This window comes from Pectinophora gossypiella, unplaced genomic scaffold, assembly GCF_024362695.1.
Source record: "Pectinophora gossypiella unplaced genomic scaffold, ilPecGoss1.1 Pgos_82, whole genome shotgun sequence".
NCBI classification, from domain to species: Eukaryota; Metazoa; Arthropoda; class Insecta; order Lepidoptera; family Gelechiidae; genus Pectinophora; species Pectinophora gossypiella.
In genome coordinates this window covers 39,413-65,197 of record NW_026063292.1, presented here as the reverse complement: position 1 = coordinate 65,197, position 25,785 = coordinate 39,413, and the positions used below count along the sequence as shown (strand labels likewise).

Here is a 25,785-nt window from a genome sequence, read left to right as displayed (position 1 = left end):
GGTTAGGTTAGGTTAGGTTTTAAGGCCATAAGTGATGAGGCCGTGTCCCAACGCGAGGTGGTTTTGGCGGTGTCACTTGACATCGCCAATGCCTTTAACACCCTGCCCTGGGGCTGTATCGAGGAGGCAATGCGCTACCACCAGATGCCCGTGTACCTAAGGCGAATCGTCTCGGCGTACCTTTCGGACCGGTCAGTCGTGTTCCCAGGACGAGAGCAGTGGGGGCGACAGCCGATGTCCTGCGGTGTCCCACAGGGGTCGGTCCTTGGACCACTCCTGTGGAACATCGGGTACGATTGGGTGCTCCGGGGCGCTAACCTTAGAGGAGTTGAGCTCACGTGCTACGCCGATGACACCTTGGTCACAGCACGTGGCTCGACTTTCAGGCAGGCTGCCATACTCGCCACAGCGGGTGTGGCCCATGTGGTCGGGCGAATCCGACGACTTGGCCTGAAGGTGGCCCTGAATAAATCCGAGGCTCTGTGCTTCCACGGGCCTCGGAATGCACCACCAGCCGGAGCGCACATAGTGGTGGGCGGAACTCGCATCGATCTAAAGACAACGATGAGATACCTCGGACTTGTTCTGGACGGTCGGTGGGAGTTCCGCGCCCACTTCCAGCGCTTGATGCCCAAGCTCCTCGGAGCGGCAGGTGCCCTCGGGTATCTCCTGCCTAACCTGGGTGGGCCGAAGGCGTCTTGCAGGCGGCTTTATTTGGGAGTAGTCCGTTCCATGGCCTTGTATGGAGCCCCAGTATGGGCCAACACCCTGAAGAGGCAGAATATCGCCCTTCTGAATGCAGCTCAGAGGGCGATGGCCATCAGGGTGATACGGGGCTACCGGACGATTTCCTGCGAGGCGGCGCGGGTGCTGGCTGGATCTCTACCCTGGGACCTGGATGCGAGAGCCCTCTCATCAATATACTTTTGGCGGGAGGAGGCGCATGGCCGGGGTGACACGCCAGCACCACGCGAGGTGGAAGCGCAGCGGGAGGAAATACTCCGCCTGTTGCTACTGGAGTGGGAGGAAAGGCTGGCACAGCCTAGTGCGGGCCTGAGAACCATTCAGGCAGTTCGTCCAGTCCTCCGACAGTGGTTGGACCGGCGACACGGGGTGATGACCTTCCGGCTCACTCAGATCCTCTCGGGACATGGCTGTTTTGGGAGGTATCTGCATGTTGTAGCCGGAAGAGAGCCGACCGCCGAGTGTCATCACTGCGACGGCTGCCCAGAAGACACGGCCCAGCACACGCTTGAGGCGTGCCCAGCCTGGGCGACAGAGCGCCAAGAACTTGGTGCCGTTGTGGGGCGCGACCTTTCGCTGCCTGCTGTGGTCCAGGCCATGGTTGACAGCGAGAGGTCGTGGAAGGCGGTTCTCACATTCTGTGAAACCGTCCTTCGATCCAAAGAGGATGCGGAGCGGGAAAGGGAGGCTACTGCCACCGACCCTGCACGTCGCAGGAGACCCGGGCGGAGACGGCGGGCGGATGTCGGCCGTCTTCCGCCCTAACACTGATGCGGGTCTCTCCCTGTGTGTCCTGGACTAGGGGAGGAGGGCACAACAGGGGAGACCCTGGGACGATAAGACCCGAGAGGGCATTACATCGGTGCCTCGCACCGTAAGAGCCACGGGCGGCAGACTCGGGGGAGTCTGCTGTTCCTACCATCTGGCTCGAGTTGGCGTTGCGTGCGTGTTCCCCGCACGCCACTCATTCCTGACTGAGATGGGGCCTATCAGGCCATCCACCACCGGGTCGCGGAAGCATGCTTCGGCGATTCCCGGGTCCCGGTAACACCGTGGACGGGAAGGAACACCGTTGGTTTTTAGTGGGTATACCGGGTGGCGACACCCGGGGAGTCCCACATAACCACGTCGTCCCCCCGGGCGGCGTGGTATGCGTAACGCATTTTCCAACGTAAAAAAAAAAAAAAAAAAAAAAAAAAAAAAAAAAAAAAAAAAAAAGGTTAGGTTAGGTTAGGTTAGGTTAGGTTAGGTTAGGTTAGGTTAGGTTAGGTTAGGTTAGGTTAGGTTAGGTTAGGTTAGGTTCCCCCCCAAATCCCCCCCAATGGATTCTCGCCTTGTCGTGGCGGGGGGGCTCAGTAGCTGCATCGGCGGGTGCCGCTTTAGCCCAATGATGCAGTGAAGCTAAGAAGAATCCAGCGCGGCGGTGGCAAAGTCCATCGCTGCGCAACCCGTAACCCCTTAGCGCTTTGTGGTGGGGCGCCAAAGGGGTCGGGGGCCGCTTCCACATTGAGTGGAGGGGGCCGCGAGGAGACAACCTCTGTAAAAAACCGCCAGGAGGGGGCGTTTCGCCTGCGCGCGGCGGTCGTTCGTATTGCACGGCGGCCGTCGGGCCACCCGCAACCCTCGGTATTCCGAGGCGTGGGGGCCGCTCCCACGCAAGTGGGGGGGGCCGCGAGGAGACAACCTCTTTAAAAAATCCACCTGGAGGAGGAGGCGCGAGGCGCCGTCGGTGACGGGTTCGGCGGCCATGAATACATGCCCGTCGGACAGGCTTCGGCCACCGTCGCCAAACTTGTTATCCTGGTTAGGTGTCGTGGACATGTCTCGCGGCCTACCAGGACCAAGGGGCTTGCCTTGGTCGGCCGGCCCAAGAGGAGCCAACCTCAATAAAAAACCCCCAAAGTCCCGGCGTTGAGGTGCCTTCGGGCCTTCGCGCGGCGTCGGGGCGCCGGAAGGTGGCGGAGGGGGTATTCTCCGCCAGCTAGCGACCAACCCTGGGGCACCTCCCGCACCCCAGCGGTATTAGGGTTATCCGGGTACAGGGGGCACTGCCCGGATGGACCACCCTTTCCCCCATACTCGTGGGTCTAAAAATGGAATCTTCAAAATATAATATAGCCGAATTTTCGGAGCTGAAAGGAGGAGGCAGAGAAGCAGGAATGGGAGAAGAAGAAGGAGAAAGAAAACAAAAGCGTGCTCCGGCACTGACGATTTGCGGCCGCAAAGCGGGCACTAAGTCCGCGGGGCACCCTGCGATGCAACCGGGAACCACCACCCCGGAAGCGTTGCAGGGCCCTGGCCTAGGCGCTTGCGCCAGCCGTCTCCGGAAGGGGACAGAGGAGAAGGGAGTTGACTCCGGAGAGCCGATCCTTAGCGGCAAGGATCGGCTACTCGAAGTCGAGAAGGGGCGCCGACTGAGCGTAGTGTTGACGCGCTGCGACCCGCCAGTCACCGCAAAGCCCGCTAGCCGGGAGGAGGAGTCTATGGACTCGGACGACGACTCCTCCTGTGCTAGTATGGTAACAGTGGGGTCAGAGTTGTCGGTCGGAAAACGGTTCCTGAAAAGGAACCGATCAGACCTTGACATGGAGGACGACTCGGGAGACTCGGCTGGGTCGCCCCTTGAAAGGGACGCTCTAAGATCGAAGAGAGGGAGAGGACGCCCGCCCTCTACCGGGAAGTATGTGGGCCTGGCCGCAGCCAGGGCCGCATACAACCGGGAGCTTGCGGAGAGTCTCCGGCTTGTGGCCGAAGCGGAGGTCGCTGACGTGGCTCGAGGAGCTAGGGAGGCTAGGGCCTCTCTACAGCCCAGCCCCCAACCAACGACTCAGGAGGAGGAAGAGCAGCAGACGTCCGCTGCCCTAACTAATGTTGTGAGGACCTCGCTGGAGACCATTACGATGGTCGCCACCAGGTCCTCTCAACTTAAGGGGACGTACGTTCGGGCCCTGAAGGACGCCGTAAAGGGCATCCAGGACGCAATGTCCCAGATCAGGGCCCGGACAATGTCGGATGAAGTTACGCGGCTGGAAGCCGCGAACTCCCAGTTGAGGAAGGAGGTCGCTGACCTGCGCCGCGACCTCCAGGAGTTGCGGCAGCGACCAGCTCAACAACATCCAGAGCCAGGTCTCCGGCAACTGTTGGAGGAGGTCTCTCGGGCGAATGTCGAAGCGTTCGGCACTATGCTGAACGCTAGACTGGCCGGCATTGAGGACCGCCTCCTGCCGGAACCCCGTCGACGGCCGCCACTTGCAGCAGACGCCAAAGCTGCCAGGGCAAACCCTGCTCCCAAAGAGCCAGCGGGGGCCCCGGTCGTTCACACAAGTGGCAGTGGCCGCCCCACGGCAGGGCCAGGCGTAAAACCAAAGCCCGCCAATGAGGCTCCCACGAACAGCCAGGCCTCTTCTGCTCCCCCTTCTTCGGGAAAGAAGGGGAAAAGCAAGAAGAAAAGCCTGGCTGCGCAGGAGGCAGCAGAGGCACGGCGTCAGCCTGCCTCCACACCGGAGGAGCTGCCCTGGACGGCAGTCGTTGGCCGAAAGGCCAAGGCCAAGGCTAAGGCGGCCAAAGGCGCGAAGGAGCCGCAAAAGGCCCAGCCCACGGCGCGCGCAAAAGTGAGGCTCCGCGCGCCCAAAACTGCAGCGGTGACGCTCACCCTGGCACCGGGGGCGGAGGAGAGGGGTGTGACGTACGCGTCCATCCTCTCCGACGCCAAGCAGCGTGTCCGTCTTGCGGACCTCAAGATCGACAGCTTGAGGTTCCGCAGGACCGCAACCGGGGCACGCATGCTGGAGGTTGGGGGTGAGGCCTCAGCCGAGAAGGCGGACTCCTTGGCTAATAAGCTAAAGGAGGTCCTGAGCCCCGAGGCGGTCCGGGTCGCCAGGCCTGTGAAGCGGGCGGAAATCCGCATCACAGGGTTGGACGATTCGGCTGACGCCTTTGAGGTGGCGGAGGCGATTGCCAAGGAGGGAGGGTGCTCCTCCGAAGCAGTTAAATGCGGCAGAGTCGTGGTCGGTCCGCGGGGAGACGGCTCCCTCTGGGTGAGCTGTCCCGTCACCGCTGCAAAAAAGGTGGCCGGCTCCGGCAGGGTCCAGGTCGGATGGACATCGGCAAGAGCGAGGCTCCTCAGCCCAAGACCAATGAGGTGCTTCCGCTGCCTGGAGCCGGGCCACATGGGGGTTAAGTGCACCTGTGAGTTCGACCGCAGCCAACTGTGCTTCCGCTGCGGACAATCGAACCACAGGGCACGAGATTGTGACGCCGAGCCTCACTGCCCAGTGTGTGAGGCTGCGGGCAAGCCGGCGTCACACTCGATCGGGGGGACTGGCTGTGTTTCTGCGGCAAACAAGCCAAAGAACCAGGCCCCGGAGAAGAAGAGCGCCCCGAAGAAGGGGAAGCGCAAGGCCAAGAAGGCCAAGGCCAAGAGGGCCGGGGTGGAGCGGATGGATACCGTTCAATGAATGGATCCAGCTCCACCCTGACGGGGACCTGTGGATGGTGGTCGGGGGACCGCCATCCACAACATAGGTCCCGTGCTGTAGGGCTCCCCAAGTGTTCCGGGCAGCCCTCGGCGGAGGGGGAGGCGCTTGTTGCGCCCCCATAGGCGCTGGGCCCAAGAGGGCATCCGCCGGCGGGGACGCGGTTGTGTGCAATTGCGTTCCCGCATCCCCGCCACATGGCGGCGAGGAGGAACACCGTTGGGTTTTAGTGGGTATACCGGGTTTCCCGGGGAGTCCCACATAACCACGTCGTCCCCCCGGGCGGCGTGGTATGCGTAACGCATTTCCCAACGTTAAAAAAAAAAAAAAAAAAAGGTTCCCCCCCAATGGATTCTCGCCTTGTCGTGGCGGGGGGGCTCAGTAGCTGCATCGGCGGGTGCCGCTTTAGCCCAATGATGCAGTGAAGCTAAGAAGAATCCAGCGCGGCGGTGGCAAAGTCCACTGCTGCGCAACCCGTAACCCTTAGCGCTTTGTGGTGGGGCGCCAAAGGGTCGGGGGCCGCTTCCACGTAAGTGGAGGGGGCCGCGAGGAGACAACCTCTGTAAAAAACCGCCGGGAGGAGGCGTTTCGCCTTGCGCGCGGCGGTCGTTCGTATTGCACGGCGGCCGTCGGGCCACCCGCAACCCTCGGTATTCCGAGGCGTGGGGGCCGCTCCCACACAAGTGGGGGGGGCCGCGAGGAGACAACCTCTTTAAAAAATCCACCCGGAGGAGGAGGGCGCTTGGCGCCGTCGGTGACGGGTTCGGCGGCCATGAATACATGCCCGTCGGACAGGCTTCGGCCACCGTCGCCAAACTTGTTATCCTGGTTAGGTGTCGTGGACATGTCTCGCGGCCTACCAGGACCAAGGGGCTTGCCTTGGTCGGCCGGCCCAAGAGGAGCCAACCTCAATAAAAAACCCCCAAAGTCCCGGCGTTGAGGTGCCTTCGGGCCTTCGCGCGGCGTCGGGGCGCCGGAAGGTGGCGGAGGGGGTATTCTCCGCCAGCTAGCGACCAACCCTGGGGCACCTCCCGCACCCCAGCGGTATTAGGGTTATCCGGGTACAGGGGGCACTGCCCGGATGGACCACCCTTTCCCCCATACTCGTGGGACTAAAAATGGACAATTTCAATTCTAATACAGTCGATGCGTCGGAGCTGAGAAAGATAGGGCGAAAAGATGATGGAACGGGAGTAATTAATAGGCGTGCTCAGGCACAGTTGGTAACCGGCCTTCATGCGAACACTAAGTTCGCGGGGCATACTGTGGCGCAACCGGGATCCACCACCCCGGAAGCGCTGCAGCGCCCTGGCCAAGGCGCTTGCGCCACTCGTCCCTGTAAGGGGACAGACGAGGGAGAAGACGACTTCGGGAGGCCGATCCTTAGCGGCAGGGATCGGGCACCCGAAATCGAGAGAGAGAGGCGACTGAGCGTGGTGCTAACGCGCTGCGACTCGCCTGTCACCGCGAGGCGCGCTGGCCGGGAGGATGAGTCAATGCTAGACTCGGACGACTCCTCCTGTGCTAGCATGGTGACGGTGGGGTCGGAGATGTCGGGATCGAGAAGGATGTTCCTGAAAAGGAACCGGTCGGACCCTGAGGCGGAAGACACGGATTCGCTTGGGTCGCCCCTCGAGGGGGCGGGCCACAGATCCAAAAGGGGAAGAGGCCGCCCCTCCTCTACTGGCAAGTATGTCGGCCTGGCCGCAGCCAGGGCGGCATACAACCAGGAGCTGGCCGAAAGTCTGCGGCTTGAGGCGGAAGCAGAGGTGGCCGGAATGGCCCGGAACCTGAGGGAGGCTAGGGCCTCTTTACAGCCCAGCCCCCACTTGGGAACTCAAGAGGAGGAGCAGACGAGCGCTGCGTTAGCCGGCATTGTGAAGACTTCGTTGGAGACCATAACTATGGTTGCCACGAAGTCTTCACAACTGAAGGGCACATACGTCCGGGCCCTAAAGGATGCGGTGAGGGGCATTCAGGAGGCCGTGTCCCAAATTAGGGAGCGGACGATGTCCGAAGAGGTCATGCGGCTGGAGGCCGCTAACTCCAAGCTCACGAGGGAAGTCGCCGATCTGCGCCGCGACTTGCAAGAGTTGCGGCAGCGACCCTCCCAGCCTCAGAGCTCGGAGTCAAGCCTCCGGCAGATACTGGAGGAGACAGCCCGCGCCAACGCTGAGATGTTCGGCAATATGCTGAACGCTCGGTTGGCCGGGATCGAAGACCGTCTCCTCCCGGAGCCGCGTAGGAGACCTCCGCTCGCAGCGGACGTTAGAGGCGCCAAGGCAGACCCTGCTCACTCTGCGCCAGCAGGGGCCCCGGTCGCCTCGGCAAGCGGTAGTGGCCGCCCCATGGCAGGGCCAGGCGCAAAGCCAAAGCCCGCCAAAGAGGCTCCCACGAACAGCCAGGTCTCTTCTGCTCCCCCTTCTTCGGGAAAGAAGGGGAAGAGCAAGAAGAAGAGCCTGGCTGCACAGGAGGCAGCAGAGGCACGGCGTCAGCCTGCCTCCGCCCCGGAGGAGCTGCCGTGGACGGCAGTCGTTGGCCGAAAGGCCAAGGCTAAGGCCAAGGCGGCCAAAGCGGCCAAAGAGCCGCCAAAGGCCCAGTCCACGGCGCGTGCGAAGGTGAGGCTCCGCACGCCCAAAACCGCTGCAGTGACGCTCACCTTGGTTCCAGGGGCCGAAGAGAGGGGCGTCACATATGCGTCGATCCTCACAGACGCCAAGCAGCGTGTCCGTCTTGCGGACCTCGGGATCGGCAGCTTGGGGTTCCGCAAGACAGCGACCGGGGCTCGCATGCTGGAGGTCGGGGGTGAGGCCTCAGCTGAGAAGGCGGACTCCTTGGCCAGGAAGCTTAGGGAGGTCCTGAGCCCTGAGGCGGTCCGGGTCGCCAGGCCTGTGAAGCGGGCGGAAATCCGCATCACGGGGCTGGACGACTCGGCCGATGCCTTTGAGGTGGCGGAGGCCATTGCGAAGGAGGGAGGGTGCTCCTCCGACGCAATAAAGTGTGGCAGGATCGTGATCGGTCCGCGGGGAGACGGCTCCCTTTGGGTAAGTTGCCCCGCCACCGCGGCCAAAAAGGTGGCCGGCTCCGGCCGGGTCCAGGTCGGGTGGACCACGGCAAGAGCGAGGCTCCTCAGCCCAAGACCTATGAGGTGCTTCCGCTGCCTGGAGCCGGGCCACATGGGTGTCAAGTGCACCTGTGAGTTCGACCGCAGCCAACTGTGCTTCCGCTGCGGTCAACCGAACCACAGGGCACGAGATTGTGATGCCGAGCCCCACTGCCCAGTTTGCGAGACTGCGGGCAAGCCGGCGACGCACGCAATCGGTGGAGCAGGATGTGTTTCCGCGGCAAACAAGCCGGGAAACCAGGCCCCAATGAGCGTCCCTAAACCGAAAGGGAAACGCAAGGCCAATAAGACCAAGGCCAAGGCCAAGAAGGCCGGGGTGGAGCGGATGGATACCGTTGGATAAACGGATCCAGCTCCACCCTAACGGGGACCTGTGGACGGTGGTCGGGGGACCGCCGTCCACAACATAGGTCCCGTGCTGTAGGGCTGCCCAAGTGTTCCGGGCAGCCCTCGGCGGAGGGGGAGGCGCTTGTTGCGCCCCCATAGGCGCTGGGCCCAAGAGGGCATCCGCCGGCGGGGACGCGGTTGTGTGCAATTGCGTTCCCGCATCCCCGCCACATGGCGGCGAGGAGGAACACCGTTGGGTTTTAGTGGGTATACCGGGTTTCCCGGGGAGTCCCACATAACCACGTCGTCCCCCCGGGCGGCGTGGTATGCGTAACGCATTTCCCAACGTTAAAAAAAAAAAAAAAAAAAAAAAAAAAAAAAAAAAAAAAAAAAAAAAAAAAAAAAAAAAAAAAAAAAAAAAAAAAGGTTAGGTTAGGTTAGGTTAGGTTAGGTTCCCCCCCAATGGGTTCTCGCCTTGTCGTGGCGGGGGGGCTCAGTAGCTGTGGAAGTGATTGGAAATGCCGCTTACTCCATATCACTTCCACAGTGAAGCTAAGAAGAACCCAACGCGCGGCGGGTCCGCTCAGATAACTCTGGGCGGGCAACGGCTTCGGCCACCGTCGGGCAACCCGTAAACCTGCACTTGGTGGGGTCGCAGGAACGGGGGCCGCCTCCACACTGAGTGGAGGGGGCCGCGAGGAGACAACCTCTATAAAAATCCAAGGGGAGGAGGCGGAAACGCCTACGCGCGGCAGGTTCATCGGTCGTCAATGCACGACTGATGGACAGGCTTCGGCCACTGTCGGGCGAACTTGTTACCTTGACTTGCTGTGGTCATGTCTCGCGGCACAGTCAGGGCCAAGGGTGCTTGCCTTAACCGGCCGGCCCAAGAGGAGTAAACCTCACTAAAAAATCTCCAAAGTTTCACGCTGGGGCGCCTTAGGGCCTTGCGCGGCGTGAAGCGCCTGTTACAGGTGGCGGAGAGGACATCTCCGGCAGCGAGCGGCCAACGCTGGGGTACCGCCCGACCCCCCAGACGGATTAGGGTTACCCGGGTACAGAGGGCACTGCCCGGGTGGACCGTTTATTTCCCTCATTCTCGTGGGACTAACAAATAGAATGGCCAATAAAAAACCTTTTGTTAATTTAATAGATTTAAAATACACCCAGAATAAACGGACCGATCTTGTAGACGACTTTGGCGATGAATATGGAAGAGATTGCGCGCGATATGGGGAGAATACGGAACTGCCTGTGGATTCCACCGATCCGGAGGCGGCCCTATTCTCTAGTGTTGATAGAGGTGGCTGCTCTGACGCAGTCGAAGGGCCCCGCAAGGGGATACAGAAGGGTGGGTTGATTTTGGACCCGGAACCAGCGGCTCTTAGCGGCAAGAGCCGAGGGTTGAAGGATAATGCACCCCCCAGAACTTATAAGGCCAGAGCTGGAGGGAGCTTGGCGAAAGGCCCGGAAGGGCAGAGGAAGGAACCGGAGAGGACAGCGGTGCTCATATCGGGGTCGGAATCCGACTGTTCCGGTATGGACACTGCCATCTCGTACTCCGACGGAGGCTCCGTTGCCGGCGGCAGGCGACGAGCCAAGCGATGTGCTCCGGAGGCAGACAGCAGTGGCGAATCGTGCGCCAGCTCCATCATTACTGCTGTATCCTCCGTGAAAAGCACTGCCAAACGCGGCAGAGGAAGACCGCCCACTACCGGGCATTATGTTGGCCTCGCGAAAGCGAAGGAGGAACTGGTCAAGGCCAAACAGGCCGAACTGGACCTGGACTCCGAAATTGAGTTGACGAATACCCTGAAGTCAGCCCTTAAGATCCCAGCTGACTCCCTGCAGAAGCGGGTTGAGAATGGTGTGGAGCTAATACTCCAAGTAGCCACCAAATCTAAAAATCTCAAGGGTACCTACGTCCGCGTCCTCAAAGTGGCTGCGGAACAAATAAAAGAGGCGGCAGCGGCTCTCCAAGGGAGAACTGCTAATGAGGAGACAGCTGCGCTCCAAGCGGAGAACGCGCAATTGCGCGAACAACTGGAGACCTTACGGGAGGAAGTGGCTCGCCTGCGTACGGACGTGGACCAGGTTCGCACTCCTACCCGATCTACGGAAGACAGGAGCGTGGAGGAGTTCAAATCTTCCATGATGCTTGACATCGGCTTCATGATCGATGCCAAGCTGAAGAATTTGGAAAACCGACTCTTGCCTGAGAAACGGATGCGCCCTCCGCTGAGGTCGGATCCCGTTCCCTCGACAAGTCGGTCCTCTCTTCCGCCTCCTCCTGTTACGGCTACTCCCAAGCAGGCCAAGCAGGCTGAGCCTCCGCAGGGTGCTGTTGCCTCTGCTAAAAAGCAGAAGGGTAAGGGGCCTAAAAAGGCCGCTGTCCCAAACCCGCCGCCTCCTCCGCCGCCGCCCCCATCAACCCAGACTGGGGAGACATGGGCTACGGTGGTGAAGCGTGGAGGGAAAAAGAAGAAGGTCGCAACTACACCTGCGACCCAACCGCCGAAGTCCAACTCTGTCCCCGCACAGGCGAGCACTAAGTTGAAGCCAAAACCCAAGAAGAAGGTGAAGTTGCGCCAACCTCGCACGGCTGCCGTGGTCATCACGTTGCAGCCTGAGGCTGTGGAGCAGGGCCTCAGCTACGACAAGGTGCTCTCCAGTGCGAGGGACAGAATCCAACTGAAGGACATCGGCATAGCTGGACTCAAGTTCCGGCAAGCCGCGACGGGGGCACGGGTCCTCGAAATCACTGGGAGCGAGAACGAGGACAAGGCGGATAAGCTGGCGTCCAAACTAAAGGATGTCCTTCCAGACACTGTCCGGGTGGCGCGTCCCACAAAGTGTGCGGATCTGCGCATAACAGGTCTCGACGACTCTGTCACCAGAGAGGACATCGCGGCTGCAATCGCCGACACAGGCAAATGCTCATCTGACCATGTTAAGGTGGGCATTATTAAGGTCGGACTGTTCGGCGTTGGCAGCGTTGTAGTACAATGCCCTGTTGCAGCTGCGAAAACTCTGGTGGACAGTGGACATGTTTTGGTTGGGTGGAGTTCGGCCCGGGTGCAGTCGCTAGAGCCAAGGCCTATGCAATGCTTCCGGTGTCTGGAGATTGGACACACTGGCCGCCAATGCCAATCGGTAGATCGCAGCCAGTTATGCTTCCGGTGCTGCAAACCGGGGCATAAGTCGTTAGACTGCACAGAGGCCCTTCATTGCCAACTGTGCCACGAAGCAGGCAGACCGGCAGGACACGCTATTGGTGGGAGACAATGCGTGGCCCCGAAGAAGAAGGGACAGAAAGCAGCTGCAAGGACCCCAGCTGCTCCAGTCGCACAACCTCGGCAGCCGCCTGCACGGGCGATGGATACCGATAACTAATGGATCGGTACACCCCATGCCAATTTCTCCAGGCGAATGTCAACCATTCCGCTGGTGCGCAGGATCTCCTTCTGCAATCCATGCTGGAATGGTCAATAGACGTGTCGGTCGTATCAGAGCCCTACTATGTGTCATCCCAACCTAATTGGGCGGGGGACCCTGAGGGCTCTGTCGCCATCATCGCCTCAAGCAATTACCCAGCCCTGCCACTCAACATCAGGCACAGGGAAGCTGGGCTGGTCTCGGCTACCTGGGGCAACCTCACTGTGATCGGTCTATACTTCTCCCCGAATAGGCCGATCTCAGAGTTTGAGGCATTTTTCGATCGGGTCGGTATGGTGGTGCTTCGTGCTTCTACTGTCAACGTGGTGGTGCTCGGAGACTTCAATGCCAAGAGCACGGCTTGGGGTTCTCCGGCAACCAACGACCGAGGCATGATAGTGGAGGATTGGGCACAAAGATGTGGGCTTGTGCTCGCCAATCAAGGCTCTGTCAACACGTGCGTCAGAGCGCAGGGTGGGTCCATAGTGGACTTGACGTTCACTACCCCTGCGCTCTCATCGCGCGTGCGGAATTGGAGGGTCATGGAGGACCTCGAAACGCTATCAGACCATCGATACATTCGGTTCGAGGTATCTCCCTCCTCTTCTGGAGACGTGATAACCCAGGATGTCGTGGCTCAGGCTTTTCCCAGGTGGTCGCAAACTCGCCTCAACGAGGACCTCCTAATAGAGGCCTCTATCGTCCAAGACTGGACGATGCGTTCGTTGGGGCCAGTAGACGCGAACGAGGCCGCCCTTAGATTTCGCAGGGCAATGACCGAAGTTTGCGATGCGAGTATGCCTCGAGCCAAGCGCAGACCTCCAAAACGACAGGTGTACTGGTGGTCGCAGGAGATTGCTGACCTCCGTACGGTCGCGTCCTCGAGGCGTCGTGCTTACACCAGACACCGCCGGCTGCGCCACCGGGACGAGGAAATGGAGCAGATGCTCCATGACCTCTACTTGGAGGCCAAGAAGGCCCTTCAGCTTGCCATCTATAAAGCCAAGTCTGATGCGCGCAAAGCAATGCTGGATGATCTCAGCAAGGATCCATGGGGACGCCCGTATCGTGCGGTGAGGAATAAACTTCGCCCACAGGCACCCCCCTTGACTGAGACTCTTCAACCTCAGCTGTTGGGGGAGGTGGTTACGGCTCTGTTCCCGGACGGGCCGGAGCACCCTTCCCCAACCATGGCGAACCCTCACAACGAGGATGAGATTGAAGAGGCAGGAGAGGACATCCCTCTGACAACTCCAACTGAGTTGCATCGGGCGGTGCGCAAATTAAGGGCCAAATCCACTGCCCCAGGCCCTGATGGGGTACCTGGCAGAGCCTTAGCAATGGCACTAGACATATTGGGTTCTCACCTAACCGGGATTCTCGATACTTGTCTAGTGGCAAGGGAGTTTCCAAGCTGCTGGAAGGACGGGCGATTAGTGCTGCTGAGAAAAGAGGGACGCCCAGAGGAATCCCCATCAGCCTATCGCCCCATTGTCTTGCTGGATGATGCAGGTAAGATCTTTGAGCGCATCCTTGCTCACCGCATCAACCAGCATCTGAATTCTGTAGGTCCCGATCTGTCCAACCAACAGTTCGGCTTCCGAGAGGGCCGCTCTACCATCGACGCCATTAAGTGCGTCAAAGCCCTCTCGGACCAGTCGGTTGCATCAGGTGGCGTGTTGTTAGCGGTGTCCCTGGACATTGCAAATGCTTTCAACACGCTGCCGTTCTCGTGCATTGAAGAGGCTCTCCGGTACCACCGAGTGCCTCTGTACCTGAGACGCACAATTGGGGCCTACCTACACAGTAGGCGTATCCTTTATACAGGACGGGACGGCCGTATCCAGAGCAAGACCATGAAATGCGGTGTTCCACAGGGGTCTGTCCTTGGACCGCTCCTGTGGAACATTGGATATGATTGGGCTCTACGTGGTGCCATACCATCTGGCACCAGTGTCGTCTGCTATGCAGATGACACACTCGTTACGGCACGTGGGCGAACCTATGAAGAGGCAGCAGAACTTGCCACTGAGGGTTGTGCTGCTGTTATCCGGCGGATACGAAGGCTGGGTCTGAAGGTGGCCCTCAACAAAACTGAGGCTCTATGCTTTCATGGACCTCGGAGGGGGCCGCCTCCAGACTCCAGCATTCTAATTGGAGAGGTCCGTATCCCAGTCAGGCCTCAGATGAAATATCTTGGCCTACATCTGGACGGGAGATGGGACTTCCGAGAGCATTTTCGACGACTAGCTCCCAAGCTCGTCGGAGCCGCATCTGCTCTCGGAAGACTGCTGCCTAATCTGGGTGGGCCAAATATGACCTGCAGACGACTGTACGTCAACGTCGTGAGGTCTATGGCGCTCTATGGGGCACCGGTGTGGGTCGAAGCTCTGACGCGCCCAAATCTGACCTTGTTGTTCAGGGCACAACGGGTCATCGCGGTCAGAGCCATTCGAGCATACCGCACCGTGTCACATGAGGCTGCCTGTGTCTTGGCCGGCACTCCCCCATGGGACTTAGATGCCGAGCTGCTGGCTGAGACATATGACAGGAGACAGAGGGCTGTGGAGGAAGACAGGCAAGCCGAAGATCTGGCTGCCGACGAACTGATGAGATGGAGACGACAAGTTCGGCGTCGACTCCTACAGAAATGGAGAGAACGGCTCGAAGAGCCTAAGGCTGGCGTAAGAACCATCAGCGCCATCCGCCCAGTCCTACAGGAATGGGTGAACAGGCGCCATGGCTCACTCACCTACCGGCTCGTGCAAATTCTATCTGGGCACGGCAGCTTCGGCAAATACTTGTGCCACGTAGCCGGTAGGGAACCAACGACGATCTGCCATCACTGCACCTGCAGTGAAGACACGGCAGAACATACCTTGGCGGTATGCCCTGCATGGGCTCAGCAGAGGTCTGCTCTCACTGCTGTAGTGGGAGGCGATCTCTCTCTTCCGGCCGTGGTGAGAGCTATGGTCGGAAGCAAGAGATCCTGGGATGCTGTGGTCTCCTTCTGTGAGGACGTGGTGGCACAGAAGGAGACAGCGGAGCGAATAAGGGAGGACGATCCCCTCTCGGCTCCGATCCGCCGGAGAAGAACAGGGAGAAGAAGGAGAGCATATGCTCACCTTCTCCAAACCTAGGTTAGGCCCGCGGGCGGCGAATCGGGGGATTCGCTGTTCGCACATGGGCCTTCCTGGAAGAAGCGGTTTGCGATCGTGTTCCTCGCAAACTGCTTAACAAGAAGTGTACGTGTGACCACACGCACCAAGGCAGGGTCCGGAAACGGACGAGCACCGATGGGTTTGCGGACGAATGCTCGCGCGCCCCCGCGTCCCATCAAATGGTGCAGGCAGGAACACCGTTGGGTTTTAGTGGGTATACCGGGTGGCGACACCCGGGGAGTCCCACATAACCACGTCGTCCCCCCGGACGGCGTGGTATGCGTAACGCATTTCCCAACGTTAAAAAAAAAAAAAAAAAAAAAAAAAAAAAAAAAAAAAAAAGGTTAGGTTAGGTTAGGTTAGGTTAGGTTAGGTTAGGTTAGGTTAGGTTAGGTTAGGTTAGGTTAGGTTAGGTTAGGTTAGGTTAGGTTAGGTTAGGTTAGGTTAGGTTAGGTTAGGTTTTTTTTTTTTTTTTTTTTTTTTTTTTTTTTTTTTTTTTAATAAAAACGAATTTCCCCTGACATGGAGATCAGAGCCTGTTTTCTTTCCTGTATTTTTGCTATTCTATATGTTATCCTGTTACGTTCTCTTTTTTATTAATTTGTAAAATTCAGTCCTTGTTTGTTACTTGTTCCTTTTAATTACTTTTATAGCTATTTCCTTGCAATACTCTATGAATCTATCCCGTCTCTTTTTGTCACACATTATTTCACTGATGTTCTCTTGCTTTACTTCTATTCCTAATTCTATTTCTATGTCCATTCTTTCTTTTCCATATACTGGGCAGTCTGTGATTATATGCAGTATGGTTTCCTCTGCGTCTGGGTCACAGATGCACGCCGGGTTCTCCTTGCACTTGAAGCGATTCAAGTACTCGGAGAACCCGCCGTGTCCCGTCATGACCTGCACCACCACAGGATCAAACTGCATCTTTTTTATAATGCCGTAGGCCTGAATGGCATCCGGGAAAAACACTTTTGTGGTAGATGCAGTTTCACCCATCCTGTAGCGCTGGTTCCATTCGCCGAGCGACTCCAAGCGGATTTGTCGCTTGGCGAATGAGACCGGGCAGCTATCATAGTCGGGCCTTGTTTTGCGGTTTAGCGCGGCGTCCTTTGCAAGCTCATCCGCCCTTTCGTTTCCCTCCAGACCCACGTGGGCTTTGACCCAAAACAACTCAGTTGTTTTACCCCGAAGTCTAGCTTTTTTAATGTTTTCGCGGGTTTTTATCGCAAGGGGGTGGAGGGAATGTCCACCAACTACAGTTTCTAGTGCAGACCTCGAATCGCAGTAGATATTGCAAATAGACGCCGCGCTTTTTAGGGCCTGTTCTGTCGCCGCAGACAGCGCCAGAAGCTCAGCCTGGTACACGGTGCAGCAATGATCCAGTTTAAATTTCCGGGTACTAATCTCCCTACCTTCGTTCCAAATGGTCAACGCCGCTCCGACTTTCCCCTCAATTTTGCTACCGTCGGTATAGATCTTCAATCCGTCATTGTCGTACTGTCTCATTGCTTCACCGTCCACCAGACATGTGAACCTCAGTCCCTCCTGCTCAGCGGGGTGCGTCACTTCTGTGAAAGCCACCGGCCTCTCAATGTCTCTGTCTCCCAGTACCTGCAGGGAGTAGCCTTTTTTAGCCTCATACAGTGAGGCTGCCTCTCGGACTCTAATATCCAAGGGCAGGAGCCCTGCAAGTACTAGGGCAGAATTTAGAGAGACCGTCCTGTAGGCTTTTAATATTTTTTGCACGAAGCCACGCTGTACCTCGTCAAATCGCTTCCTTATGCCCAACTTGTTAGTAGCCGGTGCCCAAGCGCTAGCTGCGTACAGAATGGTCGGCTCGACCACCGCCGTGTATATGGTCCTAATTATCTCGGGCTTTAAACCCCAGTGGATTTTTGCGGCTCTCGACAGCTGTTTATACAGATTTAACGACTTGCGGCAGACGTTTGCCACGTGTGAGTTAAACGTCAGTTTGTCGTCAACTGTGAGGCCCAGTATTTTTATCTCACCGGACATGCCAATGTCTACCCCGCCCATGCTCAGGAGTGGGGAATCATATTTAAGCTTGTTGGTAATGACCATCGCCTTAGTTTTCTGAGGTCCAAATTTGAGCTTATTTTTGACTCCCCACTCCCGGACGTGGGCGAGGGCGGCATTGGCACGTCTTTGGATTTCAGCTGTTGTGTCACCCGAGAAAATCAGGACCACATCATCTGCAAAGGCCTGGCAGTAATCGCCCCGCTCCTCCAGTTCCTTCAGTAGGGGATCCAGAAGTAAATTCCAGAACGTTGGGCCCCCCACTGATCCCTGCACGCATCCTTTCGTCGTAATCCTGACACACTCTGCTCCGGCGTACCTTACCCTCACCTTCCTATCTGACAGATAACTGTCTACTAGGCATCTGAGGTTTTTCGGGCATTGGGTTTCGGCCAGTCTGCAGCGCATGGCAGGCCACCATGCGCCATCGAAGGCCCCCTCTATGTCAAGTGATATCATAGTTGTTATCTTTTTAGCTTTAAGTTCTTTTTTCAGGTGCTGTATCATGACATAGAGGGAGTCCTCGGTGCTGCGCTGCGGTGTGAAGCCAAACTGACGCCGGCTCATGTTCGGCAGAGTGTGCCATCGGATACGACGAATCAACATCTTTTCCAAGATCTTACCCAGGACAGGCAGCAGTCCTATAGGTCTGTAAGATTTGGGGTGCGTGTAGTCATCCTTTCCTTGCTTGCGCAGTACTGCCACTACCGCCTCTTTCCAGATGGTGGGAAAGTGAGAAAGGGACAAGCATTTGTTGCAGAGTGACAAGAAAACATGTGGGTCCAGGGCAACAGCCGCCTTACAAATGTCCGCTGTGAGACCATCAAGTCCTGGGGCCTTCTTGGGGTTAAAGCTCGAAGTCGCCCACTCCAGTTCCTCTACAGTGAACGGGGGGTCGCATGGGTCATCATGCGCCTTTTTGTTTGCCACTTCAGCCATTTGGCGAACTCGCTTGTGGTCTGCATTGTCATTGTTGGCGTCATCTTCCGGGTAGAAGGTTTCTGCCAACAGACTTGCAGACTCCTCGGCTCCCAAGACTGCTCCGTTGTTAGTGAGCGGTAAGTCCTCGTCTCTAGCGGTTATGCGGCCTATCACCCTGTAGATCCCATCCCACATGCTCTCACGGTCCTGCCTTCCACAAAAGCTCTTCCAGCTAGTCGTCCGAGCCATCTCCTCTTCCCGCTGATATCTTTCCTTCGCTTCCAGGTATTGCTTCACGACCCATGCTCGGCGAACAGGGGCGGCGCATCCTATTCTACGCCTCCTCGTGGTCACCTCCTTCTTCAGTTTGGTAAGTTCCTCCGTCCACCAAGGCAATTCTGTTTGTTTTCTCTTTCCGACTTTAGGTATTGTTTCGTCACAAGTGTCTGTTATTGTTTTCGTTACCTTCTCTGTCATCCTGTCCAATTTCTCTTTAGTGTCTATATTATCTATTTCTTCTTTATTTATTTTACATTCCTTCCAAATATGGGTTAGTTTCTCAAGAAACTGACTCCAATTTGTCTTTTTTGTACTGTACTTCCTAGTTGTTCTCTTTATATCTATTCCTTTTCCTTTTTCCATATTTATGTCAAACAGAATCGCCTTGTGGTCGGAACTCGTCAAACCTCCGTCTAGTCTCCAGTTCTCTATTCGTCCGAGCATGTCCGTGGAGCAAGTGGTCACATCGACGCAGCTGGTATAGCGTTTGCCTCCCCTAATCGTGTCGAAGGTGGGCTCACAACCTCGGTTGAGTATCTGCAGCTCGGCTTCCTCTAGCATTCCCGCAAGTATGTCGCCTCTGTGATCACTACTCTCGCTACCCCACCACGCACTCCATGCGTTAACGTCCCCTCCAAGAAGCAGATATTTTGTCCCTATCTCTCTTAATATCTTACTGAGCAACTCCAGATATGGCTCTATTGGCTTGTCTCCCTCCAAGTAGGCTGAAATCACCCCAACTTCCCAGGTCCCTGTCCTAAGTTTGGCTGTGACGATGTTTTGTGTGGTCAAGTTTGGACAGAGGGTGATATCGATCCTGTCGTCAAAAAGGACGATGGCCGACTTGTTTACCACGTCACGATTGCCATTTCCTTGGACAGTTCGGACCCCAGGGAAGTTTTTCAGCCTACCTGTGTTACCGATATACGGTTCTTGGAGCAGGGCAAATGCCAGTTTCCTTTTTGCCGCTTCCATCATCAACTCTGAAGTTGCCAGTTGGCTCCTCTGGAGGTTAGCTTGAACCGCTCTATATGTGACCAGATTTCCACCGTTTTCAATTGTCCTGCCTCTGCTTGTGGCCACCTTAGCAATATGCTACGGTGGATCTCGCCAGTGCCTCCCGTTTCCTTCTCACAGGACAGTCGGCACTAAACGCATTGTGATCGATTCGATCCATCTTTGCCTTCTGGCAGTTTATGCAGCTGGGAATATCTCCTGCAACCCATGCTGGACATTCAGTCCTAAGGTGTGGACCGCCGCAGTGGCTGCACACATCTGGAGTTTGCTCCAGGCAGAAGCTCTTCCCATGGCCGTACCCTAAACAGCGCGAGCATTGTATTAGGGGGGACTGGTCCGCCACTCTGAGTCTCTGGAGGTCGATGTGTACAGCCCCCGCGTCGGTCAGTTTTCTCCAGATTTGTGGAGAAACCCTCAGGACTACGTCAGCTGTAAGGGGATTCCTCGTTTTCTTTCGGAATCTAATTTCCATCCGGTCATTTTCAGCCAGCACGTCCTTAATAATATGCTTGTTTTGCATTTTGATGGCTCTTAGGATATCTTCATTGGAGTTGCTTTGCAGGACGCCGCGAATGATGATAAGTGGATCTTTATTTGCGATCTCCTCTACGTTCAGTTCTCCTCCTGTCCTTTCTATTCTATCCTTAACCTTTCTGATCTCCTCCCGATTCCTACATCCTACAATTACTTTTCTGTCTTTTGCTTTCCTGATCTTATCTATTCTGACTCCTTCTTCTGTCGCGTTTACGACTCTTCTTAACTTTTCGAACACCTGTTCACCAGTCTCATTTTCGTCATTCGATGTGATCACTACCGAGTGCATGGCCGGCTCGTCCAGACCCCGTTTTCTGGGTGAACCAGCCGCTACACTCGCGTACGTCCTTTCTTGTTGCTTCAATAAGATCTGGTTGAGTCTCTCCATCTCTTCTTTGTTTTCCTGCAGCAGTTTTCTGTGTTCTTTCATCTCTTTTATCAGTTCTTCTTCCTGTCTCGTTACCATCCTCCGTTCTTCTTCTATATCTGTTTTATTTGGCTGCTCAGGTAGCTTACTCACTTTTCCCTTCTCTTCCTTTCCATAGGTCCTTCCCTCTTCTGCTTCCTTGACCAGATTGTAGAGTTTTTCTACCGCTTCTAGCACGTCGTTCTTAATCTCACTTTTGAGATTTCGGCTGTTGTTAATTTGCAGCTTTGCCTTCATGAGATGAGCCTTTGCCTCGGTCACTCTACTCTTGTAGACCAACACCTTAGGGTTTTCGGCTCTTTTCTCCTGGCTTGTTGCTCGTTTTGGGGCTAGAGGCGACTTCAGCCTGGCCTCAATCTCGCCAATGCTCCGCCGAACAGCTGTCTTGTTCTGAGTTTGTGTTGAGGGACCTGCCTTCTCAGTAACAACTCCCCGTTCTGCTGGAGACGATCGTTTTTGCGTATCAATTGCGGTTTCTTTTAACGGGGTTCTAATGCCAAACATTTTGGTTTAACTAGTTTTCAGGGGAATTCGTCTATATAAGTGTAGATTAATAGTAAAGTTTGTATAAGTTTTATAAAACAATAATAAATGGTGTGTATATTTAAAATAAAATATAGTATAAAGTAGTGTCGATGATTTCGACAATGTCTAAAAAGTAGTCAATTTCTTAAAAATATTATTTAAGCCCTTCTTTTATTTTCAGGTGCGGTTCAACGAGGTCAACTTAGTCTACGACAGTGTCAGCGACGTCCCGGACGGTGTCTACGGTTGGTAAGTATACAGTTTCTATACCAATAGGTAATTAATTTATTTTTCTTCCTTTTCAGGTGCGGTTCAACGAGAGTGCAACGGGGTCAACGGTATAGTAACCGGTGTCAATGACTGCCGGGACGGTGTCTACGGTCTGTAAGTACACAATTTGTTTAGTCAGTAATGAAATAACCTATTTCCGTAAAAAATTTTGTTCATGAATATTGACTCACTCTTCTTAGGTAAAAGAGAATGGGTGGGTGGGAGGGCAAAATTTTTGCTTTCCAGCGCTCGTATCGCGACAAGCAGGGTGTCTCCTGAAAGGGGGCGCAAAAACCCTTCAGATGGTGTCAAAATTGGGGGATGCGACCATACAAAAACTGTTGAAAATTTTGAAAAAACTGAATTTTTGGTACAATTTGTATGAGAATTTAAAGTTTTTTGAATAAAATGTCCTGAAATTTTGCTGAAACCAATCAATTGGGATCGTAATAAAACACTATAACCGAAAGTAAAAATAAACGTATCGAAAATATAAAAAGAAAAAATTTTGTATGAAATTTTTTGAAAAATATTTTTCAGTTCCTGAAATGTAGCTGAAACTAAGATTTTATGATGCCGAATGCTGTAGCTAGATAATTAAAAGCTATTAACGCCAAAAAGTCTGAAATTTTACGTATGTTAGGGGCGAAAATAAGTTCGTTAGGTTAGGTTAGGTTAGGTTAGGTTAGGTTAGGTTAGGTTAGGTTAGGTTAGGTTAGGTTAGGTTAGGTTAGGTTAGGTTAGGTTAGGTTAGGTTAGGTTAGGTTAGGTTAGGTTAGGTTAGGTTAGGTTAGGTTAGGTTAGGTTAGGTTAGGTTAGGTTAGGTTAGGTTAGGTTAGGTTAGGTTAGGTTAGGTTAGGTTAGGTTAGGTTAGGTTAGGTTAGGTTAGGTTAGGTTAGGTTAGGTTAGGTTAGGTTAGGTTAGGTTAGGTTAGGTTAGGTTAGGTTAGGTTAGGTTAGGTTAGGTTAGGTTAGGTTAGGTTAGGTTAGGTTAGGTTAGGTTAGGTTAGGTTAGGTTAGGTTAGGTTAGGTTAGGTTAGGTTAGGTTAGGTTAGGTTAGGTTAGGTTAGGTTAGGTTAGGTTAGGTTAGGTTAGGTTAGGTTAGGTTAGGTTAGGTTAGGTTAGGTTAGGTTAGGTTAGGTTAGGTTAGGTTAGGTTAGGTTAGGTTCCCGTGTGGAGTAACCGATCTCCCATCGGGCGCGTCCCCAGGTGGCGGATAGGGGAATGCCCCCCAGATATGGGGGGTACCGGCCTCGGCCGGCGCGGACCAAAATCGGCGGAGATGGGTCGCACTCCGTGCTCTTCTGCTCGGGCAGAGGGCAGAGGAATCCGGACTTCGACCCAACTCCGAGGGGCGGCGGGTCCGGCAGTAATGCCGGGCAATGGTTTCGACCACCGCCGGCCCGACCCGTAACCCTGCGTCTGCAGGGCCGGGGGCCGTCTCCACTTTCGAGTGGAGAGGGCCGCGAGGAAGAAAACCTCTGAAAAAATTACTAGCGGGAGGCGGAGACGCCTTGGTACGGCGGGTTCATCAGACATGAAGACATGGCTGATGGACAGGTTTCGGCCACCGCCAGACAAACTTGTTTCCCCGGGCAGAGACGTGGTCATGTCTCGCGGCTCGACCCGGGACCAAGGGGCTTGCCTTAACCGGCCGGCCCAAGAGGAGACAACCTCATTAAAAAATTCCCCAAAGTCCCGGCGTAGTGGTGCCTCTGGGCCTAGCGCGACGTCGGGGCGCCTGCTTGCAGGTGGTGGAGGGGGTAACTCCACCCGCTAGCGGCCAACCCTGGGGACCACCCGCCCCCCAGGTGTAGTAGGGTTACCCGGGTACAGAGGGCACTGCCCGGGTGGACCACGTAGATCCCTCCTACTCGTGGGAATCAAAACGGCGTCTAATATTCATCTTGTTTTTTCTTCTTCTAAAACCCAAACTAAAACTTCGGACCTCAACAAAAACGACGACCTTGGCGACGATAACGGAAATGGATGCATGCGAAAGGACAGCGCAAGATGCGCATCGCTCGAAGACATTGAGTCATCCCTGGGTTCTGCCCACCCAGAAATGGCTCCGTCATCCGAGCACCAGCAGGAGCCGCGCAGCAGCGGCTACTTTACACGAGCGGCCAAACGGCCTCTGGGGGAAGACCCTGGTTCGATCTCGGACCCAGAGTCTCCTGTGCTCTTTGACGGCAAAAGCCGTTGGTTAAAGGCACCACCCAAAAGAGGTCGCGGACGCCCCACGTCAACTGGGGCACACGTTGGTCTTGAAAAGGCCAAAAAGGACCTGAAAGCCCTGCAAGAGCAGGACTTTGCGGCGACGGCTGAGGAGGAGATGGAGGGAGGGAAGAAGCGCTCGACCAGTGCCTCTAAACCCAAAACCTCCTCCATCAGAAATGTGGAGGAACTCCCAACGGAGACTCTCAGGGAGAGGGCGCAGGAGTTCTTAGACACGGTCTCCAGAGTGTCTAAGAACTCTGGCAGGCTTAAGGGAACCTACCAGCGGGACCTCAACGAGGCGGTGGATTTCCTGCGGATGGCTGTTGACGTGAGCGCAGCGCGAAGTGTGTCCACCGAGACACGAATACTTCAGGCTCGATGCAGCCGTCAAGAGGCCGAACTCGCGGACCTCCGTAAGGAGGTCGCGGATCTGCGAGCTGGCCTAGAGCGTGCTGAGCGACGGATAGCTCCGGCTCCGGTGGTGGAGCGGACGCCCCAGCCAACCGAGGGAATGCCTCAGACAACAGAGGAACTGGTGCGGTCCATCATGGTACAAGTAGGTACTATGGTGAGTGCACGGTTCGAGGCTCTGGAGGGACGCTTGTTGCCGGAGAAGCGGATTCGTCCTCCACTGGCGGCGGACAGGAAGATGGAGACCAGCGCAGTGCCGGGCCCTTCAAAGGCCCCCGTCCCATCAACCTCGCAATCCTCCGCCCCGGCTCCGGCACGGACGACGCGGTCCACTGCTGCTGCAGCAACCAAGCAGGCAACTGCAGTGATGCAAAGGGAGAGGGCCCCTGACCGGCTGCCCCAAACGCCGGCGCCTTCTGCCCAGAAGAGCAAAGGCAAAGGCAAGGGCAAAGGGAAGGGGAAAGGCCAGAAGGCACCCGCGAAGGAATCTTCTGCGACGAGCCCACAATTGCAGCCCTCGGTTGCATCTCGCTCGCAGCCCTCGAAGGAGCTTCGCTCACAGCCTCAGGCGATGGCTAGTCGTCAACCTCAAACGACTACCCGCGCTCAACCCCCACCAGCTCCATCTGTGACTGACCAAATGTGGTCCACGGTGGTGAAACGTGGGAAGAAGGGCAAGGCTGCAGCGACGAAGGTCACAAGACCAGCAGAGGAGGGACCCACCATGGAGCACAAGGCTTCAAAGTTGAAGCCACCCCGCTCTGCGGCTGTGGTGGTCACCATCTGCCCCCAGGCAGAGGAGAAGGGAGCCACGTATGCAAAGGTGCTTGCTGAGGCCAAGAGCAAGATAGATCTGGCCAGCCTTGGCATACAAGCCCTCCGCTTCCGGAGAGCCGCCACGGGGGCGCGAATGCTCGAGTTGCCGGGAGCAAACAACGAGGGCAAGGCGGATGTTCTTGCTGAAAAACTCAGAGGCATTTTCAGCGCCGAGGACATACGGATATCTAGACCGGTCAGATGCACGGAAGTGCGACTGTCCGGTCTGGATGATTCCACCACGATGGAAGAGGTGATTGCGGCCGTTGCGAAGTCTGGAAGCTGCTCGGAGGGGGCTATAAAGTGCGGTGAAATCCGCACCGATGGATCGGGACTTGGCACCGTTTGGCTACGTTGCCCGGTGATGGCCGCCAAAAAACTGGCGGAGGCGCAACGATTGCTCGTGGGTTGGGTGTCAGTAGCTGTCAAGCTACTAGAACACAGACCCCTGAGATGCTATCGCTGCATGGAGAGGGGACACGTGCGTGCACAATGTGCTGGATCGGATGACCGCAGTAATGTATGTTACCGCTGCGGTAAACCGGGGCATAAGAGTGCTCAATGCACAGAAAAGCCGCACTGTGCAGCGTGCGCCACGGCACAAAAACGGGCGGATCACGTGATGGGGGGCAAATCTTGCACTTCCCCGTTACGAAAAGGGAGGCTAGCTGTGAGGGAAAAACCAGGTCCCTCACAACCTGAACGCCAGACATCTGCGCCCGAAAGGGTAGAGCAGATGGAGGCGATGGAGGAGGACAGCACACCAGCTCCTAATAAGTGATGGCTCTTCGCTACTTACAGGCGAACATCAACCACTGCGCCAGAGCTCAGGACCTGCTGATGCAGAGCATGGCGCAGTGGGAGATACAGGTGGCGGTAGTAGCGGAGCCCTATCTGATACCAGATGGGAGTCACTGGGCGGGGGCCAGTGATGGCTCCGTAGCATTGGTGTCGCGGGGATCAGCTGGCTCCCCGCCCTTCGAGAAAGTAGCGAAGGGTCGGGGAAGCGTGGCGGCTCTGATTGGGGGAATTTTGACCATTGGGGTCTATTTTTCCC

At 56.2% G+C, this 25,785-nt stretch overlaps 3 protein-coding genes across 3 annotated transcripts; all 3 read left to right on the top strand.

The window, feature by feature from the left end:
* Window positions 1-549: 549 nt before the first annotated feature.
* LOC126381685 (uncharacterized) lies at window positions 550-1,509 on the top strand. The gene has a single exon (XM_050031141.1). It carries the CDS (start codon window positions 565-567, stop codon window positions 1,507-1,509), a length of 945 nt encoding a protein of 314 aa, XP_049887098.1. The 5' UTR covers window positions 550-564.
* Window positions 1,510-6,337: 4,828 nt separating this feature from the next.
* Window positions 6,338-8,686, top strand: LOC126381684 (uncharacterized). Its single transcript, XM_050031140.1, has one exon. The coding sequence runs from the start codon at window positions 6,338-6,340 to the stop codon at window positions 8,684-8,686; it is 2,349 nt and encodes a 782-aa protein (XP_049887097.1).
* Window positions 8,687-12,062: 3,376 nt separating this feature from the next.
* On the top strand, window positions 12,063-25,509 carry LOC126381683 (uncharacterized). The gene is made up of 7 exons (XM_050031138.1): window positions 12,063-15,224; window positions 17,805-18,041; window positions 18,096-18,367; window positions 18,888-18,987; window positions 21,194-21,257; window positions 21,318-21,392; window positions 23,345-25,509. The coding sequence occupies exons 1-7, from the start codon at window positions 12,063-12,065 to the stop codon at window positions 25,507-25,509; spliced, it is 6,075 nt and encodes a 2,024-aa protein (XP_049887095.1).
* Window positions 25,510-25,785: the final 276 nt, after the last annotated feature.

Bases quoted from the DNA above. Each gene is read 5' to 3' on its own strand.
- LOC126381684 (XM_050031140.1), top strand. From the start codon at position 6,338: ATGGACAATTTCAATTCTAATACAGTCGATGCGTCGGAGCTGAGAAAG.
- LOC126381685 (XM_050031141.1), top strand. From the start codon at position 565: ATGAGATACCTCGGACTTGTTCTGGACGGTCGGTGGGAGTTCCGCGCC.
- LOC126381683 (XM_050031138.1), top strand. From the start codon at position 12,063: ATGGATCGGTACACCCCATGCCAATTTCTCCAGGCGAATGTCAACCAT. The intron at 15,225-17,804 runs GCTCACCTTCTC...TTCTTTTTTCAG, and splicing joins GGAGAAGAAGGAGAGCATAT to GTGCTGTATCATGACATAGA. The intron at 18,042-18,095 runs GTGAGAAAGGGA...ATGTGGGTCCAG, and splicing joins TCTTTCCAGATGGTGGGAAA to GGCAACAGCCGCCTTACAAA.